This window comes from Nilaparvata lugens, chromosome 2 (assembly GCF_014356525.2).
Source record: "Nilaparvata lugens isolate BPH chromosome 2, ASM1435652v1, whole genome shotgun sequence".
In the NCBI taxonomy this organism is placed as follows: domain Eukaryota; kingdom Metazoa; phylum Arthropoda; class Insecta; order Hemiptera; family Delphacidae; genus Nilaparvata; species Nilaparvata lugens.
The window spans coordinates 45648491-45672222 of NC_052505.1; the positions used below are offsets into that span (position 1 = coordinate 45648491).

Sequence of the window (23732 nt, forward strand, 5' to 3'; positions counted from 1 at the left end):
TATCGTACAAACGTTGATGTAGTGATATCTGATGGCGTTTTCCAGAAAAATTTCATTTTTTCAGGTGAATATTTTGAAACAAAGATCAGGAGAAATGTAAATCGTTTGATTCCTTAAATCCTCCTGTGTTTTCATGAAGTTATTGATGGAACGTATTTCAGTATATAAATTTTTGATTGGTTCTGTCTGCCCTTCAAAGCTCTTACTTTCAAAGCCTGAATTATAGAATATATATGGTAATCTTCAGTAGTGATTGAGCATGAGAACTACATTACTCGAATTAATTATTTAAAGTGTATCTAGAGTTTATTATGTACGATGTGAGAATGTGAGATGAATGAAAAATGTACTTGAAGAATTAAATACGATATTCAAACAATGTTAGTCAATTGCTCTTATCAATAATGACAAGCCAATGTTCACTGTTCATTCACTGTTTCATTTTGAAGACGCTTGATAATAATCAGGAGAAAATCCTTTCAAACAGAAACCAGGCTAGTTACGCATGTACGTCTGCAACGATTATGCTATAAAAATGAAACAATTGAGGAGAGCAAGAGAGAAGTACAGACTGTGGCAAAGAAGGAGAGAGAGTGATATGTTAGAGGGGTTGTGTGAACGAGTGATAAGTCGTTTGATGGGGAGAGGAGAGTGAGAGGTGGTGTCCTGGAGAGAGGTGCTCTCTCCAGGTGTCTGAACCGTCCCTCAGTTGAGTGTGGACCGCGCAGCGCACAGAGTCCTACTGCTCCATGTCATCATGATAAGGCACTCCATTGTCAGTTTGAGTTTTCCACTTTAACAATTATTACAGTTCTACTAATAATAGTGATAAAGTTCATAAATCATAATCTTTTTACCGTTCAAAATTTGGTGTGGTTTGGAATTTTCTTGATGAGAAGTGCTTTTATTAACAAGTGTGCTTTGGTCAGTCGAATTCGTCACTTTTGGATGGATGCGCGCAATAGTTGGTTAAGTGCTGTTGATGAAGCTCCGAGTGTTTGGTTGTTGGCAGGCTTGTGCCCGTAGGATTAATTGTTTTAGGGTTATTGATTTTTCTCCATGTTTTTCTAAATAATTCAAAGGGATTTTCGCTTCACACTGCTGCCGATATCTGAACCTAAAATCTAAATCTAAAATCTGAGCTTTTGTGCAACTTGACGTGTATCAATTGATCACCAATAGTTCACATTGTGACGAAATTTCAAAAAGTTTAACACGGCATCACGTTAAATCGGTTCTGCGCAAGAGGCAATTAGTTTCAAAATGCTATTCTATATAAACTGAAAGGAATTCAAAATCATTCACATTGAAGGCCCAAACATATTCTGTACCCACATTCGGCTTGAAAGCTGTTGATTCCTCGATACTACTCCAACAAATCCAAATATTTCATGTAAAATGATAGTTCAAAATGTATAGTTTGTAGAGAAATTATCAATCAAAATATTGTTCAATTTCAGTATAATTTCAGCACTCAAATCAGTATACGAAATCAAATAAAATCAAACCGAATTTATTCACTCAAAATTCGAAAAAATATTCACAAAAACGTCAAGTAAAGCACCAGACCAGATCAGATTTCTCAAAACAGTAATGTCTTGACTTGAAGAAACCGTTTTATACCTGGAGAATTAAATAATGCAAGTTAAGAATAGACCCGAGCAGTGAATATCTTCCGCCCCCTTTAGCAACTCTTTTTCTCAATCACAAAAGTATAAAATTGAGGTGGATATTAAGAATGAAGGAGTCTATGTTAGAGGACAACTCTGATTCTTGGATCATGTTACCCTTCAATAAAATCAATATAATGAAAACATATGGATTGCATAATGTTAATCTCGAGCTAATAAATAGACAAATTCCAACAATGAAAGAGAACTACTGATACTTTCATATGCCTCTTGAGTTCACCATGCATAAGTAATTGAATACATTATAATTGGTACGAAATGCAAATCATTCTTTTGAACTCATGAAGTATTAGATAACCTAATATGGTGAAATACAGTTCAACTTTGGAGCTAGTGATTTACATCTTGAGAAACTGTGCCTTATTGCATATGCGTGAATGCACCATGCAGATAGCTTGAAGCCAAAGCTCACAATCATACCAGTTGTGTTACAGAAAGCCGCTGTCAGATCCGGATAATAACTATAATTTCAGCTAAGAAAATAGCAAACTATTCATATCAGCTGCATTTGAGCAGAGAAGTAGCATATCATGCTTGCAGGCTAAAGTTATTAATTTATCTCGAAGATAGAAATTAGAGATATACTCGCGCTGCATGGTGAACTAAATCTTCGAGAACTAGTCGCGAAAAAATCGTGGAGTAGTCTACTTAATGCCCATTAGAATTTGTTATCATTTCACCTGAGGTCAGTATGCAATCCAAATGTAGTAATCGAAGTTGTGGAAAGCGGGCTTGGTGAATAATCAGTATCTCAGGAAAAAGAACGTGCATTACTTCTAAATGAAAAATCTTCTTCCAACACTGTAAATAAAATCATTTGTTTTGTTCATCACCTGTAAGTTTTGAAAGCGTTTTGCTCATATTTTCAGTTGGCAACAGGTTACTTATAGGAATAATTAGTTGATACTACTTGATAGACGTTTATACCTTCAATGTTTAATATGAATGTTTAACTAAATTTAGAAAGAAAGAGAAGTTTTTGGCTGGCGCCTATTTTTTCTTTCCAACATTGTAATGTTCAAATCCTAAACCTGATAGAGATATTTAGATTAGATTTGAGTGATTCCAATATTCTAATCTAATGTTCGGTAGAGATTTGTTGAAAATGGTTAGCCTATAGATATTTCTAGTCGAAAATGTCTAAAGTGTAGTGTCAGCAAGTGGAAAATCTAGCAATTAAAGAAGTAGCCATTACCTCTATTGTCTATTGTGAGAATCCAGACAGTAGACACATAACTAAACGCATGTTGTGTTCAAGGACCAAGAAAGTCACTGAATGCCTCTCCTTGTAGACAATGTCAAGTTGGAGATAATTATTTCTCCGTGTGAAATTTTCTTTCTTCGTTCATTTTTTTCATTCTCTCATTCTCATCTTCATGGATGGAGAGCGTGGCACGAAATTCCCCTGAAATACTACGGATTAAGATACAACATTCCGTTCAAAATGATTCTACCTGTTCTAGAACCTTAATCCGCTGGACATGCCTTGATCGTTTCAGTTTGATAATAAAGAGATCACGTTTACTCCTGAATGTGACTGGCTGTACAACAGCCGGTACAACAGACATGCTTGTTGTACATCATGTTGTATTGCATCGCATGCTTGCTTAGATGCCTAATGAAATAAATATTGTACAATCTTTCTTTACAAGTGAAATGTCTCAGCAAATTTATGAAACATGTTGTGAAACAACATCAGTTTATACAGTTATTTACTGTCCAGGCAATTGGATCGAATTAGTTAGAGAGAGGCGACAAGGTTGAAAGCTGCCTTCATGACAAACTGGATGAGAATGCTTAAGAATTTTAAATCCAGGAGCGTAACCAAAGGCAATATCGGAAATAATGAAATGAAAACATAACAAAAAATTCTCCTCGAAATTAAAAAAAAAACATAAAGAAATTTATTGGGTATGAATATACAATATGAATATCCAAAATTTAACAAAGTCGATGACCAAGGAAATTCTGAAAATAATGTGAATTCTTGAGAAAACCTCTGGATAGTCCTAAAAAATTGTGTAAAGTCTGCCCTGGTTAGTAAACTGGCTTTGAAATGAATATCAAATGAACTTAGGGTGTTGGATAAGAGAATGGGCATGTGAATAGCGATCTATGTCAGTTGCAAGTTAGTGCAAGCACGTGGAGCATCAGTGTTCAGTGACCACTGTTCCACTGAAATTAATCGCAATCCCTTTCAATTGTATTCGTTTGTTGCTACTATGCCTTCATGTATTATTTTGATGTATTGATTTACAGCTTTTTGCGTTAGAAAACAATCTGTGGGTTCCTCAGTCCACTTCAGTATCGAACTGAGCACAATGTGAACGGCGATGTTTTTCAAGTTTTCGCAATTGGAATGAGCGTGCAAACACACAAATCCTGGCTTGTTGAGCTTTAGGCTTAGACTCCTCATAATATTTCTCCAGATTCTTCGACAGCCACAAGAGAATTCAGAATCCGATACAGCCTACACACTTTAACCTGTACGAATTTTGAATCTGCTGAATGGGACTAAGGCCAAGTCTATGAAGTTTGTGTGATTTCAGCGACTATAACGAAGCGAAAATCCCAAAACAACACACTTTAGTCTTGATGTTCTATAGTTCAGATGATACTCCTCTTGAAAATTCAAAATCTATCCATTGAAATTTTAAGGTAGCCCCTGGTTACGAGCAAGTAAACCAAATAACACAGCATTATTGCTGTGAATTGATTTGACACTATAAGTTGCTATCCTAATCATCCTGGCCGGAACAGATGGATGTGTAGCAGCAGCTACAGCAAGCAGTGCAGCAATTGTGGTAAATGCCTTTAGAAATGGTGACAGCATTTTTCTCTTGTTATTCTTCCGATTTCCTGCACTGGTCTGATAAGGATGATGATGGTGAGGAGAAGAAGAAGAAGAAGAAGAAGAAGAAGAAGAAGAAGAAGAAGAAGAAGAAGAAGAAGAAGAAGAAGAAGAAGAAGAAGAAGAAGAAGAAGAAGAAGAAGAAGAAGAAGAAGAAGAAGAAGAGAAATGTAGGATCGTCATTCTGAGGAGAGTGTTGTCTGACTGGTTCTTCTCTGTACCATTGCTTCAGGCTTAGGCTAACATTTATCTCCCTTTTCTTATCAGTATTTTTCTTATGTATATATAGGCTTAATACCTTCATCCCTCAATAATTACTAACGGAACAGAATTAATTTGATAGACTTGACGTTTGGTGGAGCAAGATGAGATAAGGAGATATTAGAAAAAGTGTGCAAGATCCCAATGAAAGAGAGAAAGAGTGATTGGAATGAAAAAGGAAGGAGATTGTTTTATTGGCCAGGAACATTTTGCAGGGTCAAAGGTTACTATCGTTGTTGATGAAAGTGAAACTATTCTGGAAATTCCTCTCGTCATCCTTTTCCATGGCTACTTTCTTCTTTCTCCTTTCGTTCGACTTCTTTCTGCTTCGCATCATACTCTTGTTCACATTTTATTGCATGCGCTTTCTGGCACCTCCTTTTCACTCTTGCATACCTTGTCCCTTTTCTTTTCTCACGTTTACTATGCGGTTTAATTATCCCTTTACACTTTCAATACAATTTAGTTTTCCTCCTATCCTCTCTCACCTATCTTTATCATCTTGTTCATATTCCTTCTTTATTTTTCTCTCGTTTTTCTTTTTCTTATTTCGTTTGCTCTTCATTGTCATCATACTGCTCTCATTTCTTACTTTCTAATCCCTTATTCCTCTCTCTCTTTCCTATCCTCTACTGTCCCATACATTTATTCCAATACTATCTCTTATCGAATATCCGTAGTTATTCTCATCCTCAAAAGCATTTGTCATAAGCTGATTTTTGAACTATTCTCCTCTATTCACCTAACTTCTGTGGTCATTGTAATGAAAAAGCAGCCTTAATTTGCGGTTGACTCCGCTGTCAAGCTTCACCTTCCAGGTCCGTTTCATGTAAATTATGCATTCAACCGCAGAATAATTTGAACCAGCTATCTCTCTTCACTCGTCAACTTCCGGACTGATAGCCTGTACCAAGTTCATCACAGGTTCAAATCCCGTTCGGTAGACGATCAATATCTTCGGATCATCCGCCATCCGATTCAAATAATAATTTCGTTTCATATTTTTGTTGTACATAAATTTCTACATCAATCTACTAATGCAATATTATTGATGATTTTATCAATCATAGAAAATATTCTGCAAGGCAGCATTTAGTCCTGAATCTTCCAAAGAATCCTGTGTCAAAAGTATTTCAGTAAGTAATTGGTATTTCCTCATGCTTCAATATAGGGATGTAGAATACGGATATGTAGCTCAACAAATACAATTTCTCTATTGAATATTCATTATTTCCTGTAGAGGAATTCTATTGATTGGATGGATCGGCCCGAGAAGCCGCCTTTGTGTCATTGTTGACAGATTTTGTCACAAAATGAGAGTGCCAGTGATGTCTACTTCATTTGCATACATTTTTCAGTTTCTGTAGAGCATGTAACACATTGTAGTAAGATTCGTTTCAAAATGTCATCATTGGTTGGATTGGAAGCATCATGTTATTTATAACGAATGCTGAGTATTGGAAGTGAATCTCACTATAAACGGGTGAGATCTATTGATTGTGGGAGCATATGGATCACAAGAACGTTATCATGATTTTCATTTTGATTGGCCTGCATTTTTTCTTCTTTCCTTTTCCTTACTTCATCGTATTTTTTCATTGCTCTCATCTCCTTCTCATTTCTCTTTATTGTTTCCAGTAAATTGAATTCTACTACAGTTGAATAGGAAAAGCATTAAAGGCCGTACCCTATTCCAAATAGTTTATATTAATAATACAATCGTATTACAATATTAGTTAATTCAATTCTCAAGTGCGACTGTTGTGTTACGTTAATTTAGATTCATTCCATAGGCTTCATCCATGATGTTTTAATATTCTCTTGATTATTTCGAATTTGGAATAAAAATCATTATTTCGTACAATGCATGTATGGACCGAGGCTGCTCCAGTAATTTATTCGCTCCTTGAATACATTTACATTTTCAAATTTGGATATTTTCAAGACAATTCAATGAGAACATAAGTGATTTCAGAGTGTATTCTGTCCAGGTCTTACCACAGAACGCACTCATTGATACCTATGATAGAAGAGTAGGATAACGTATTACTTATAGAATAATCGAATTAGGTACTTCTTAGTTATATTCAATGTGCTTCAAAAATTGCTGTGTGTTTCTTAAATCTTTGTCCTCTCAAATTTTCTATCTGCAGTTCAAAACTTGCATGAATGACCACAATGACAAGACCAAGACCACTAATCACAAGTACAGTCTATTTCAATACTAAATGTTATCCCCTGAATATGTAGAGATTGTTCGTATGACGAATTTGCTTTCGATAACGCAATAGCATTACCTATTCAATTTTTTGCGGACAATACCATAAATTTTGTTGGCTTGAAAACCTCGTATTATTATCAATATTGATAAACCGAACAGTTCAGTAATGCGAAATATATAGTACTGGTAAGATCAATATGCATAGTGTTGCAAATGCGTAGCAATTCGTGAAGCTAATTTAGGGTGATTACCCATTTCGTAAAAATATTGAATCAAACATTTTGGTATAGGCATGTAGTTCATGGAAATAAGGTCATTGTGTTGATAATACGATACTTGAAAATCATGGGAATGAGCAAATGAATGAAATACTTGGATAAAGTGATCTTTTCAGAAGTTAACAAGACCGAGGCTACTGGCTCAAGCGTGAATAATAAACAACGCGTTTTCATGAGTTGTTTTTTTCTAGTCTATTATAGATTCTCCATTGTCGTGGCTCCTATGTCAACCTACGGGTAAACTACATTTTGAGTCTCATTGAAAATTTCATCAATTTATAATCAGCTTTTCATCCTTTTTCATATAGATCATTATTGTGTGAAAATATAGGAACCAAATTCTGGAACTTATTAGTAGGGAAAATCATTGATCACTGGCTAATCAGACGTATATTCGAATTGGAGGATTTCACGTTAGTCAGCACTTAATCCAATCAATAATTCAATGTTCACTCAAATCAATGTTAGGTTATTCTAATAGTGCTTGAAAAACTAGGCCTAACATCTGAATTTTTGTATGAATGTGTGGATTTTTGTTTATAGTTTATAATATGAAATAAATGAAAAAAAATGTATGATATAGTGTATGTGTCATCCAAGAAATAGTTTCAGAATCTGGAAGATGAGAGTGTAGTATATACAGTAGTTGAGTTTGACAATATCTACACCATTCATGTCATAATGTGAAAGATTCGCCATATTCCTAAATCAAGTGTAAAAATATCAAGCTTGATACTTCAGATCGAAGAATATCCATCACCTCAGTCACAGTGCAGCCTAATCGGTTTAATCAGTGAAATCTATAGCTATGATATGTGACTCGGCCTGGCCCGGTGGTGTCAATCCAGTTATTTCCATAGTAACTGACCTCTCAGAGCGTTGTTATACGGAGGACAGTGCTCCAGTATTTATTTATGTTGCCGTTGCTGTTTGCTATGCCCATCCCATGAACCTGAATTGGTTGTTTTAGTTTCTGTTTTTCTCGATTTGGCACTGATTGCATTCTCTATGCTTCCAACTGCCAATCAGAATCGACGGCGAGTTTTTTCCCGTGTTGACAAGACGACTACTTTTCTCACGATCTTGACCTTCCGCGTCGAAGTAGTCGACTTCAAACCGTTTTCCTGTTATCTCTGTAGAATATAGGCGAATGTGTCTGTCTGGTAGGTAGAGATAATTGCTATTGCTATCTGAATTTCAGATTCTTATAACCAATTGTTTGTTATCTTGATGATGATAATTATTACCTATTATAGACTTGAAAATAAGTAAAAACTGATTTCAATTTTATCAATCTATGCATCAAGGAAGCTTGGTGGAAATTTATTTATTCTAGTGAAAGTTGACACGGTACTCAAAGCTAGGACTCTTTTGAGCCCTAGACCTGTTGAAGAAATTACGAGAAATGAGCGTAACTACAGTTTTAGGTGGGCTTCGAGCCCACTAAATTTAAATTTATTATTATAAATTGAATTTATTTGATTTTGAAGCTTTAAATTATCAGAGTAAGTAAAGAAAGCTTGAATGAATTGGAAAGACACTCTCTGGTTCAAAGCATTTGTTTGAATGTTCGAAGCATTTAAGATTTTGATCAATTGTTATGATTTATTGTTTCCAACTAATGCCTCATGAAACTCTCTTACTCCAAAAATATTACTCCACAGTACATTATTGAACATATTGAGTATAGAATACTATGAATTAGAGTAAAAATACCAATTTCCCTGATAAAGTTCAGTCATTATAAAAATAGAATAGGGGTGGATCTCCCTTCTTAGAGTGGGGTCTAAATGTTATTCCGCCACATCATCGATTCTCTCTTAATTATTATTATAGCTTAGAGTGATGTGGCAATTTATATTGATCTCTATTAATAAGATTTATACATTTGAAAAGTAATTTCTTCAAACAAATTAAATCCAAAATATGATACATTGCTGAAATTTTTATTTTTTGGAATTGCTCTGTGATGACGTCTGATAGAATAACCAATAATTTTTATTATAAGCATGCAGCTGCAATTACCAAATATCACTCTCCGATAGAATTAAATCGAAATGACACAACAATATAATCGAATTGCATGATTTCAATTCAAGAATAAAAGTTATGCAATCGCTTTGATTCATCTCAATTTTTATGGATAATAATATTATGTCTTTCGCCAGCATGACAGATAGATAATTCCTGGATTCCTGGTGCTTGAGACAGCATTTGTTGTAGACGAGCGAATGCCACTTCACAACTTCGGCTTGAAACTAATGTGCTTGCGAATAGAATCATTGACGGGTGGGAGGAGGGGTAAATAGTCAATACATTAGCCTCTGCAATACTGCATACTTCAAGACAACATAATCAGGAAGTAGGAGTTGGATTCTCATTGAATTTTTGCAACGATCAATCGTTGATGGTCATTCACGTATTCGATCAACAGTAAATCAATAATGATGACATCTTTGCATAATCAGCTTCAATCCTGAAGAGAAAGCGGTACTAAAAATTAATTCGTTCGCCGTTAATGCTACTGCATAACTCATTGAGTTTGTCGTCCTATCTTCCGTTTCTCTGACGACATAGTAGCTCCGCGAATTAAGCTGCAAATATCGTATGAAGATATTATTTTCTCACTCAACTTCCTTGTGTATTTGGGACAACCGCTAGTGAGAGAGGTCTTGCCAAGTTATTTGAGAAGAGCGTAAGAGGTCGCGAAATCGATATCACCTATTTATGGAATTTGGGTCGAGCTACATTTTTCTCCTGGTCCACAGTTTTATTATGTCTATTTGGATCGCAACTCAGAAATTATACTTGGATGCTATAGCCTATTATAGAGTGATAATTCTGGATGTAGGCATTCACAAAACTGTACTGGTTAGAAAATAGGTTTTGGGAAGAAAATTTGAAGTAATAACATTTCCTGCTCCTAAATACGTAGTTGAAATACTTCAAATAACAGAGAGGCTATTCTCATTACTGTATAAGGCAAGTTGGCGTGGATTAGTCTCAGGCTTCTCCGAACAAAATTTTAGAGGAAGGAATCCTTCTCGCCTTCACCCTAAAGCCTTGTAAAACATAAGCATAAGATATATTTTGAAAAATCAGTTTGAAAAGAAACAGGTCTCTACTTTGCCAAAAATTTATTCTCAATACAATTGGGAGGAATCTTCTGTCTAGCATTTATATGGAAGTTGAATTTTCTATAAACATCTCGCATTTCCTATACAAATCTTAACGTATTCATCTAATCAATAACTTGACTTTCATGCATAATTCAACAATTATTAAGAAAATTAATCTTCCATTTCCAAAGAACAGCTCATGAATAAAACTTTGAAGGTTTGCCAATTCTCCAAAAGTATGCTGTAGTCTTATCTTTATGTGAGCTAAATGTTTCACTTGAAAGAGAAACTGACTATTAGCCTACCTACGCAAATGATTCTGATAAGTACAGTTATCTTCAAAATATTTACTTCAGACACTTGTCACCAGAGGCTCAGTACAATTATTGTTCCGTGTTTCAATTCTTTATGTAAATGAGTTTCAAAATATTGAAATTAGAAAGTATTTTTCGATAGAAGAAAGGAAAATATCGCGGTCTCGATTTCATTGAAAGTAACAACACACAGTACCATACTGTACTCTATATTCTATAAATACTCGCAGGGATAGCGGAGTAAAATGTTCTCCTTTCATTCACAATTCTATTGTTTTCGACTAAGAGAAAAAGTTGTGAATTCTGTATTGAAGAAGTTCCAACTGTAATTACTTACCGTACTTTCTATCCTTTTTACAATAAAAATTCCGTACTCCAACTAGGAAACTAACTAGTAGTTTCAAATTGGATTGAATACTCGAAATGGATATACTATTTACTTTATCGAACTTTTATTTATTTAGAGACTTTCAAAAGTATGTACTTTTCAACTCAAGGTTACAAATTCCTTCTTCAAATTTCTTTCGTCTTTGTTGTCTTTGACTTATGGTTTTTCAAGGGATCAGTACGTGATATATAGTTTTGGGATCGAAATTCAGTACCGGTGCCGGTGCGGTATTTAAAATGTCCAAAATAAATGTTAGGTGTTAACAGAATCAATCATAGATCGACGTGGAAAATGCGAGAAACGCTTAGAAAGTGATGTGAGTGATTCCGAATAGACCTATTCACTTGCAAAGATAACGTTCGTTATTTTTATTTTAGAATATTGGAAACCCTTTCCTGAATATTCAACTAGACCGTATAACTAGGATCCAATGATCCTACTAATACACGATCCATACGAATTTGAATAGGAATAAGATAGGTACTCTGATGAATATCAAGTTCGTGTAGTGAAATACGCTACCTCTTGTTTATAAAAAGCAAGTTTCTATCTGAATTGGGAAATTTATTCTTCACATTCACATGTTCGCATTAGATGAAAAATGTGATTTACGAGGAAGAAGCTATTCGAAAGAATCGACCTCTTCTATCCATTGATAATCAATTTTTACAAGCGAGAAAAACGAAAGTTGCTCAAAATTCTCGCGTTCCGACTTAGAACTAATAGTTTAAGTTTGACTCATCGCGTGAGAAAGATCGAAATCTACTCACTTTCTCAACTTTGGGCTGGAGTGAAAATATTATAAATGTCGACGAAAGTCATTTAAAATATGCAACTTGTTATTAGATAACTGCTCATTGGTGTGTCACAAACTAACAGTGAAGGCTAGGCAAGCTCGAACAGAGATTGATGGATCTCCTCCAGAAAAATACTCATGAATTCTTGCAATTTGAATTGGAAAGGACAAGGACACGTTCTACTCTCCACTAAAAATGATTAATAAAGGGTACAGAGGATATATATTTCATCAAGAGTAGCGACATATCAAAAACAATGATTTGTTGATAGTATTCAAGAACGTGTTACAAGAAAATCTGGTGTGGTGCACTCACACAACTTTCCTTGCCGTTATGAAAATTAATCACCTGTCGCTAGTGTTCACACGCATCACTCAAGTCTACTATTCAATGATCCAAGCCAGCTGGTGACAGGACAATAACGCTGGAGACACACGAGGTCTGCTATCTCTTCATAGTGAATTATTTAATAGAATCAACAGTTGCCAACAGTTTGCAATTGAATAATCACATTTTCTCGAATTCCGAGCTTATTTTCAATTTTAAGTGAAAATGTTACTGAACATTAATTGTAGAGATTTTCATGCACAATCTTTTCCACTTGAATTTTTTTGATTAAACTGTATCAGAAGCCTGATAATTAGGAATCTAAAATCAAACTTTGCATAGATGGGGCGGAACTCCTGAAATTTTTACAGATAAGGGACTTGTGGCAATTGATAGAGCTTATCAATGACTATATTAGGTATAAATTTGATCAAAATCGTTCAAGCCATTTTTGAGAAAATCGCGAAAAACCTTGTTTTTAACAACATTTTCGCCATTTTAGCCGCCATCTTGTATTGCATTTGATCGAAATTGTTCGTGTCGGATCCTTATAGTGTAAGGACCTTAAGTTCCAAATTTCAAATTATTCCGCTAATTGGGAGATGAGATATCGTGTACACAGACGCACATACACTCATACACACACACACACACACACACACACACACACACACACACACACACACACACACACACACACACACACACACACACACACACACACACACACAACACACACACACACAACACACACGCACACATACAGACCAATACCCAAAAACCACATTTTTGGACTCAGGGGACCTTGAAACGTATAGAAATTTGGAAATTGGGGTACCTTAATTTTTTCAGAAAGCAATACTTTCCTCACCTATGGTAATAGGGCAAGGAAAGTAAAAATTCAGTGTTCGGTAATGATAACACATGATAGCTCCTCACATAAATATACCTTGGAGTAAAACAAACCAACTGATCTAACATAAAATTCACAGATCACTTGATGCTCTTTTCAAAGCCTTATTACATTAATATTGATGATCAATATTGATTATTATCTGAACATGGTATTATATTGTTCTGCTAGTATGATTTTGAACTAATACTAGTAGTTTTGTGAACAGTAGACCTCACGCAGTATTCTCATCAACAAGTATCTGATTGAAACTATAGACCTTATGCAAATACAGCAATAGACCGGCTTCTTCACACATCTGTGTAATCACTTGTCAGCTGATTTATGATGAATAATTCTAGTCTGATTTTTACTCTAATACTAGCCGTCAGGCTCGCTTCGCTCGCCATATCCGTCTAGCCAGGGGGCTCCTCCCCCTGGACCCCCGACTGGATCGTCCAAAAATGAGATCAGCGGGCTCGCTTCGCTCGCCTGCATATAGACCTCAGCGGAACCTCTGTACCGAATTCTGGACCCCCGACTGGATTGTCCAAAAATGAGATCAGCGGGCTCGCTTCGCTCGCCTGCATGTAGACCTCAGCGGAACCTCTGTACCGAATTTGAACGTATTATGTCAATTTGATCTCGAAAAACACCTGTTACTATATCGGCGTATCTTTGGCAAACAAAATTCTTCCACCTCAGCTAAACCTGTGTACTGATTTTTTTAAAATATATTTCTATCAATTATTGAAAAAGGTGAGGAAACGCAGAAAAGCTGAGAAAACGCTAATTTTGGCTAACTGGATAATTGGTATTTGGGAGGTCCTGGATAAATGCATTTCAATCTTCAACTTGGTGCCAACCTAACAAAATCAACTCAACTTAATGTCAACCTGACAAAATTTTTAATTTAGTTACCAGAACAACTGTTTCGAAGAGGTACTCTCTCTAGATTATAGTTCTATATTAACATATGGTATGGACATTTAAATAAAATTATAATTTTAAGATATTGGAATAAGAAGAATATACATGCTAAAAGAACTTTAAACCCTTAAAAACCACCCTTAGAGTTAAAATATCGCTAAAAGATTTCTTAGTGCGCATCTAAAGGGCCAACTGAACATACCTACCAAATTTGAACGTTTTTGGTCCGGTAGATTTTTAGTTCTGCGAGTGAGTGAGTCAGTCAGTGAGTGAGTGCCATTTCACTTTTTTATATATATATATAATATAGATTGGCATATAAAGGAGGCTCCTTTTTCCTTTTATATTATCCTTGAAATGCAAAATTTCCATTTCCAAAAACCTTGTATATACGTCGACGCGCCATTAAAAAAGGAACATACCTGTCAAATTTCATGAAAATCTATTACCGCGTTTCGCCGTAAATGCGCAACATATAAACATTCAAACATTAAGAGAAATGTCAAACCGTCGACTTGAATCTTAGACCTCACTTCGCTCGGTCAATTATAGATAGTAGAAGCTTCTAATATTGAACTACTTTATATATAAGTAATATGATATTATCGATACACTTTTATATTATTAATATAATAATTATCATCAATAAACATTTACACATGGCCTTTAAATCAAATTCATTTTTACATAATTTTCCATCACATACCTTATAGGACCAACTCACTTACCCTATAGGTATAGGCTATTCCCAAACAATAGCACAATTATTTTATCAACGGTTGATTAGCCTAAATTTCTCAAACTTGTCATGTGAAGATTGATCATAGTTATCCTGTATGTGGAGTAAAAGATGCTAATTAATCATTTGTTACAAATCAGTTTGAACCTGAAATAGGTTACCATCCGAACTATCAATAGCGTACCTAGCCAAACCATAGATTGAGAAAAATGTCACGGTCCAGCCCGGTAAAAAATAAGCGTAAACTTCTCTCCACATCCAAACAACGCTTTACTTTCACTGCATGACAACACTAATGCTCGCCGTAGTAAAGTCAAGCTACTTTTGGTCATCATACGTTTACCAACACAAAGGTACTCACTAATAGCAGATCGCCTGTCTTCTTATGACGTTAAGTAACCTATTTAGCTCAATGGAACAGATTGCAATAGAAAACACACTCACTATACAACAAGTTATATAATAATGACATTTGAATTTTTTGAAAACGCCATCATTTTATACATTCTGCATTATCATAATAGCTATGATAAAACAAACTAAATGTCGCCATCATTATGTTATATATTAAAAAAATATTTTTGCAGCCTAAACAAACGTTTTTTCAACTTCACCCTAAACGACTTGCGTCTAATGTGGTGAAACTTGAGAGCATGGTCTGCTTGTTTTACTGTTAAGATGAGTTTTACTAGTCCCTAAAACATCTTTATCATTTTTATTTTTATTCCGTAGCTATAATTTTACTTTTAAAAGGCGAGGACATGTTTCCTCTCATGCGGAAATTGCACTTTAGTTTGAGATTATTTTATATTCTCAAGCACCGTTGAACTCTTCTACTCAGCATTCTTCAAAATAATTTGAAGCGACCATTTTTTTATGCTACTGTATTAACGTATTACTCGGAAATATGATGGCGGGCTATTATATTATTTAGGTGAGAAATTATGCTATAGTGCAATTATTTAATAGTCCGTGTTATCGTATGGGCACGTTTTTGTCGGTCCCGGCTGAAGTATGACAGTCGTAAGGCTCATTGACGGCTTAAATTATAATTATATTCAGGCGGTGGGGCCTTCCCGCAAGGGACTCCCCACAAGAGCCATACGAATTTACGTTTTAATTTTTTGCAATAGTGAATAGTTTTCCCCTGTGCATGGAGTTATAATATCTGCTTGAATGAAATATCATTCATTTAATTCCATTCATTTAAATGAAATATCCAGGCTGTATAAAATATTCACTAATTTATTAAATTCCTCGGATCAAATCTCTTGCTCAGCATTCTCAGGTCATAGAATATTGATTTGACATAGATTTCGCAACTTTTTTAACTCCATCAGCTACTGATTTTCAATTTCACTAGTAGAACCTTATCAAGTTCCAGCCATAAATCTTAGATCACATGAATGATGCTGTTAGGTTTTCGTCAGCTCTGACTAGTTCTAACTGATTAATGATAGAAAATCTACTCAACTCGATCTGCTGAATAAGAGAAGGGGTTTTTCAGAAGTTTTGTCGAGGAGATCACTTCCATATACTTCAAGAGCCTTCTCTTGCTCTTTGAAATCTCATAAAATATTGTTTCCAAATCCAAAGATATTGTTTCCAAAGACTTTCCAAATCTACTATCATCAGTATACGCTAGGTATTATATGCCTGCTTATTATAACCCCAAAATAATCAATTACCGGACAAAATATTTGACTTAAATATTGGTCAGTGAGTCAACTGAGAATAGGATGAAAGAAAGAATACAAAACATTACGGTTTATGTATGATGTTACTGTCAGTTAAATTGCTTTTGGAAACATTACATGATGCAACGTTCACATTCTACGGCTGAAGAGAAAGTCAAATGATTTAAATTGTCTCTATAAAAACAAACATCAGTAGTCTATCTTGATAGTAACATAACTATAAACCAGCATCTGCCTTGAGATATTCTCACAGGAAGTCAATTCTGTGTAAGGAATCTTCTCACAGCTTACATGTCCAACTTCCATGCCTCTTCAACTGTTTACGGTCTATCTGTGTTTATAAACTGTACCTATATTATATAGGATCTTGCAGAGTAATATTTTCTAGTAGCACCTTAAATCGTAATGAGAACTGGTTCATTAATTAGATGCAACGAGAAAGTCGTAATACTGTATAAGCCGCTGGGTTCCCATAAAATATCCACTACGAAAAGAATGATCGAGAAGTTCACTATTAATATTAATCCCTCCAGTGAGATTGAGCTAAGCTGTTATAGTTCTTTCGAAACTGACATATCTTCAGCTTTATCTTTTACCACTCATCAACAATAACAAATTTGCTTTCACTTCCTGGTGTTTGAAAGCGATATAGATTTTTTCCATAAGCAGACCCAACAAACGTATGGGAATTGAAAACTAAGAAAAACATAGATCTTTGAGCTTTGTTCTAGTAACCTGTCGGTTGGTAATCATTCATGAATGACTACTTTTTAATACTAAGAGGTAGCTCATGCTCTGATTATTTGACTTGAAGCTTTGAAAATACATCAGCTATCATTAGTAATAAGAAATTTCACCAAAATTTCAATTGAACGAGCGTTAGCGAGTTCTCACTTTTTACTTACTGAGGGTTAAAGTCATTGTCCGTCTGTAAGAAAGAATTGATCAGCTTCAAATTTTGAACACGTATTCTCCGAACCTTTAAACAGATCAAGTTCGTTGTACAACAATATTGACTCACTTCTTTGTCCTTTTTAAGGATATAAAAATAACATTAAAAGTGCATAAAAATTATTTCTAATATCCAATAATTAAAGCTATACTAAGGACTTCTGATACTGCAAATATTTTTTGGACAGTTTCATTCATCAAATTTATTTTTGCTATTTAGTTACTTTGGTCAATATTTGCATTTGCAGAAGTTCTTAGTTCTATTTATATAGCTTTAATTGTATTTTTGAAATAATTATCATCTATACTGTAATAAAGGAAAGAACTGGCTTATACACGTATGGGATAGGAAAATTATGTTTGACGCATCATCACGTCCGAACTACTAGACTGATTAACTTGAAATTTTGCATATAGATTCTTAATTAACCGCGGATGGTTACAGGCTTATTTTAAATTTTTCAAGATTTCATCACGTCAAGTTTTCAGTTTGTCAAGTTCTTAATTAGACCCTTGCGGAGCACGGGTTACGTGCTAGTACAGTAATAAAAGTTGCGGGTTTCAAACATTACAATACAACAGTTCTTAAGCGAGTTCTTCAAACCAGAGGTCACTAGTATTCTTCTAGAAGTGTTGTTAGATATGGCTAGGAGACGAAATCAATATAATACCGGTATATTGCTATAAATAACTCTATACACATTTTTGTTAGAGTTGCAATAAAAGTGTAGGCTTCATTTTAACATGATGATTTTCCAATTTGGCTATTGGCTTTTACTTATTCCACAGCAGAAAAAAGTATAAAATGGTGAAGATGAAGTTTTATTAAAAAAGTGAATCGCGGTTATTTGTTCAAAAAGGTACAAAATGTCATTATTATAGGCCTATAGATATAGACTACATTATTCGTGTGCAATGAATGGCTTGTAACTGATGAACAATGTCTACAATATGTATGCTTGATACAAAGAAAATAAATTTTTAAAAGAAAGCTGACCATATAAACTTACTAGCGATGCTTGGCTCTCAACCTACTACCAAAATAAATTATTAGAAGAAAGCTGTTCAAATACCAGAAACTAACTGTATTGAATAGCAATAGAATTTATGAGCTTGCTCTGTTAACTCTCTCACTCATGTAGGAGGTACTTTCGTTTTAGACGTGACAACAATGCCATCTGATATAATAAAACATGAGTGATATTGAATCACTCCTCTATCAGAGTCGCCAGTTGCCAGTTGCTCTTGCTAGATTGGAAGATAGGTAGGCCTACCACATAATCGTAATGGTTGGGCAACTACCGGTTCACGCTCTGCACATCATCATGTCTTGTATGATGTCTTCATAAAAACTTGCTACTTATCACAATGCCATGTTGAACTATTAGTGTTACGGCCACCGAGGTGGCGCAATAACAAATTACTTAGTAGCTTCTACTGGTGGAGCCAGGTTGGACTGAGTGAACACAAATTGAAACGAATACACTTTTATTAATAATCGGAGGACCAGACCAACAATAAGTTGATCAAATAAATTACTCAAGCACATGAATCAAGTTCAATACAACAAGGCGGTGTAAAACAAAGTCTTTCATACGAAGGCGGGAATCTCACTACTAGGCGGGAGCACAACTTGCTTATTTCTATACTGTCTTTATGAATTATACTCAACAATAATAAGTCTCAGGTTGATATTAAAGCGGTATCACAGTAGTAAAACACTTGGAGCGGATTAATCTTGTAGAGAATCGACATGAATCTAACTTGGAGCGGGAAACGACATGATACGTTGCAGGAAGCGGGATCGACTTTGTACTTTTAGCTGAGTGAACGATGACTCCAGAACGACTCCTTCAAAGAACGGTTCCTTGGTGAACGACAGTTCAAATAGCTCTGTAGGAACTAGAGGCAGCGCTCGTAGCGGTTACTTACCATAACTGGTTGGTGGTAACAATTAGTGATACAACATACAAAATATGAGAGAATAATATAGTCTTATTATTTTTTGTCCTTGTCCAACTAATGTGCATCAATTAGTTTACAATTATTTCATGAAATTGTAGACTTCGCGGTACTATGTTTGCGCCCTTCTTTCCACGCTTTTATTACTAGTTACTCAAGACATTATTTTATCATGATGCATTGATTTAATATTTAGTTCTAATCAGGAGATGCCAGTTTTCTCATTCATTTCATAATTATTAAGCCTTTTCTAGTTTCCACTTCAAATGAAATAGGCTATATTCCATGGCAACTTACGATTTCTTTCTCTGGAGACTAACAAGTATTGTTCTTAATACAACATTTGAAGATTTATTATGTTATCAAGAATTAACAAACAAATAAAATGCTAATATAAAGATAAAGAACAGGTGATGATTATTTTCAAAAGCCTATTTATATACTTTGAGCTTCATGTGGTTTCAGAACCAGATCAATATTGTAACTCTGTAAAGAAAATTCAATGTTTTACTTTCCTTGCCCTATTACCATAGGTAAGGAAAGTATTGCTTTCCGAAAAAAATTAAGGTACCCCAATTTCCAAATTTCTATACGTTTCAAGGTCCCCTGAGTCCAAAAAAGCGGTTTTTGGGTATTGGTCTGTACGGTATGTGTGTGGGGTCGATGTCAAACGAGGCAAACGACAGAAGAGACCAGCGACAGTCGAGACCAGCGACGGTAGACACCGGCGACATTCGAGGCCAGCGACGGTAGAGGACTCCTGAAAAAGTGGCCTCAAATGTCGCCTGCGTTTGGCGACAGTTGAGGCCTCTCTAATTTCTATACACTCCCGACAGTCGAGACCTGCGACCGTAGAGGACTCCTGAAAAAGAGGCCTCAACTGTCGCCTGCGCTAGGCTCTCCAGAATGGTAGACAGCACCAAAAGAATATTATCATTTAATTTGTATGGATTTACCAGCAATTGAATAATATCCCATTATTCCTTCTATATTATGAATAAGTATTGCAACTTTACAACTGTAAATAAACCTTAGTTGCTTCATCATAAAAAACGAAATTTTCAAACTCGTAAATACCTTTTTGATACTTTGATGTCAAATTCTCAGTTCATGATAGATGTAGGATATTATTCTACAAATCAATATCCTGTTACAAACCAATAACTTTTATCAATTTCACACATTCACATTTTACATTTTCTTGATCTATGTTCAATAGACATTGAGCTTTTCCCATAAAAACTAAATTGTTCATTTATTTCATTAACGATGTTGCTTATGGAATTAATCACATGATTACTTTCATATGATGATAACATCATATGTATAAGTTATAATATAAGTTATAATCATTATAAAATGTATTTTGTCTGGAATCGCAGTAGGATGTGTCCTCAACTGTTGCCTGCTGCAAGCGAGTCTCAAATTTTTGTACAGGCCCGACAGTCGAGACCAGCGACATTTGAGGCCAGTGACGGTAGAGGACTCCTGAAAAAGAGGCCTCAAATGTCGCCTGCGTTAGGCGGCAGTTGAGGCCACTCTAATTTTTGTACAGCCCCGACAGTCGAGACCTACGACGGGAGAGGACACCTGAAATAGTGGCCTCAAATGTTGCCTGCGTTAGGGGACAGTTGAGGCCACTCTAATTTTCGTACACTCCCGACAGTCGAGGCCTACGACCGTAGAGGACTGTTTTACAGTCGGTGAATGTCGTCGGTCTCGACTGTCGCGCCCCCCATGTGTGTGTGTGTATGAGTGTATATGCGTCTGTTTACACGATATCTCATCTCCCAATTAACGGAATGACTTGAAATTTGGAACTTGAAGTCCTTACAATATAAGGATCCGACACGAACAATATTTCGATCTGATGCAATTCAAGATTGCGGATAAAATGGTGAAAATGTTGTCAAAAACAGGGTTTTTCGCTATTTTCTCAAAAACGGCTCCAACGATTTTGATCAAATTCATACCTAAAATAGTCATTGATAAGCTCTTTCAACTACCACAAGTCCCATATCTGTGAAAATTTCAGGAGATCCGCCCCATCTATGCAAAGTTTGATTCTAGATTCCCAATTATCAGGCTTGAGATACAATTTAAACAAAATATTCCAAGTGGAAAGATTGAGCATGAAAATCTCTTCGATTGATGTTCACTAACATTTTCACCTAAAATTGAAAATAAGCTCGAAATTTGAAAAAATGTTATTATTTCACTTACAAACTGTTGGCAACTGTTGATTCTATTAAATCATTCACTATGAAGAGATAGCAAACTTCATGGTTCTCCAGCCTTATTGTCCTGTCACCAGCTGGCTTGGATCTTTGAATAGTAGACTTGTGATGCGCGGGAACACTAGTGTCAGGTGATAAATTTTCATAACGGCAAGGAAAGTTGTGTGAGTGCGCCACACCAGATTTTTTTGATATTCGTCAACACCAACTGGGCATTGAAATGTAGGCCTACATAAGATGGAATACTGTTCATAAGTTAGAATAGGCTATGTATAAATTTACGAAGTTCCACTTTATTGAGACATCGGTGGTGACTAACAATAATAGCTTATTAAATTGATTTGGTTTTATTGAAAATAAACTTCTTCATCAATATTGTTGTCACTGCACTGAGCCTATCCTAGTATCTTACTGATGATGTGTTGATTCTATATTCATTTATAATAATTTCGTTGATAATCTGGTAATCAATTAATCTGTGATATTTTGTTTTTTATTATATTAATTATGTTTTTGTTCTCTTTGTAGGTGCTGGTACTGTTGTCTGGTATTTCAGTATTAGTATCAAATGTAGGAGCAGACGATGAGCAAGGTGTGAAGAGGCTGCAGGCGAGGAGGATAGCTTCAGGGCCGTTGCCGTTCCAAGGTCACTACCGGGCTGGCGGCAATGGACCCCGCGATGGGCGACGCCCCCGCCCCTCGCTGCCCGCTCCACCCTATGCTGTGCAAATGGAGCCACTCGTTCAGTACTCGCAACGAGACCCTCTCTACCATCAGAAGAACGCCATCAACATAACCGCAACCAATGACAACAAACTGGGACTGTCACGTGCTGACAATCAGCCTGAATCAACCAACAGCATTTCAGACACATTGAATAGCCTATCAGAAGCCCAAAACCGCTATGACAATCTTTACCCTCATCATCACTATTATAAGGAACCTGAACCAATCATTGAAATCATCATCAAGGAATCAAATGAATCATTGCCAGCCCCACCCACCCCTGCTCCAGCTCAGCAGTTGCCACCAAAGAAGGAACCAGTTCAAGTTTTCTACATCAAATACAAGAAAAACCCGAACTCGTATGGTAAGAATGGTGAAGATGATATCATTTATGAGCCTCCAATTCCAGCCCTAACACCTCCACCCGGCGAACTGGAAGGTGACACAGAGCATCAGTCTTCCATAGCTCATGCTCCCACACCTGCACCGCCACCTCCACCCCCACCTCCAAGCACCACCCTTCGAACCATCATCCATCCAGATTCTGAAGTTTTCCATGGATCAGGACTGCGTGTGACATTTGGAGAATCAGAAACACACTACTCTGATGCTGAGCAAGAAGAGCAGAGTGCACCTGAACCTTCCATTTCCCTACCAACTTCACAAGGGCCTGCTGCTCAGAACAGAGACTCAACAGGTGTTCAGATTAAGAGGCAGCAGCAATTCCCTACTTACACTCCTCTGCAACCAGGAACCTATCAAACACCTCCTCCACCACCTTCCTCTCAAAGCAGTTTCCCACAGCCATCTCAGACATCCTCATTTGTAAAGGATCAATTTCCAAGGCAGATATCTCAACATCAACAACCAGCTTTCAGACCACAGCATACTGGCAATCTTCTTTCACAGTCGCATTCCTCCCATAATCATGCTAATCCCTCACATACATCACAGTTTGCTTCACAGCAACAACAGCCCAAATTCCAGCAATCAGCTCAGCAGATACAATTGCATCAGAATCATCAGCAGCAGCAACGTGAAAGACAACCAAGCAATCAGCACTTCAATAGTAATGGTCAAGGAAATACTTTGAGATCACAGAATGTGAGACAAAATCAGCAGCCTCAACAGTTTCAGCACTCACCCCAGCAGACACATCAGGCTCAGAGGCCATTCTACAAGTCAACTGATCAAGCACCACCAAGGCAGCATTTCCATCAACCAGTAGCACAAGCCACACAGCAGCACTCTCAGCTGACACATCAGTCTGAATTGACATCTCCAAGTAACAATGTTCAATATTCTCAATTCCGCTCTCAACCAATCCATGTTCAAGCCCAGCCCAACACTT

General features: G+C 36.1%; 1 protein-coding gene across 1 annotated transcript in view; it reads left to right on the forward strand.

The window, feature by feature from the left end:
* Nucleotides 1–649: 649 nt before the first annotated feature.
* The window catches only part of LOC111058667 (mediator of RNA polymerase II transcription subunit 15-like), a 29034-nt gene continuing 5951 nt past the window's right edge, over nucleotides 650–23732 (forward strand). The window contains 2 exon segments of the mRNA XM_039420096.1: nucleotides 650–775; nucleotides 22184–23731. Coding sequence (XP_039276030.1) covers nucleotides 758–775; nucleotides 22184–23731 — 1566 coding nt within the window. The 5' untranslated portion in view covers nucleotides 650–757.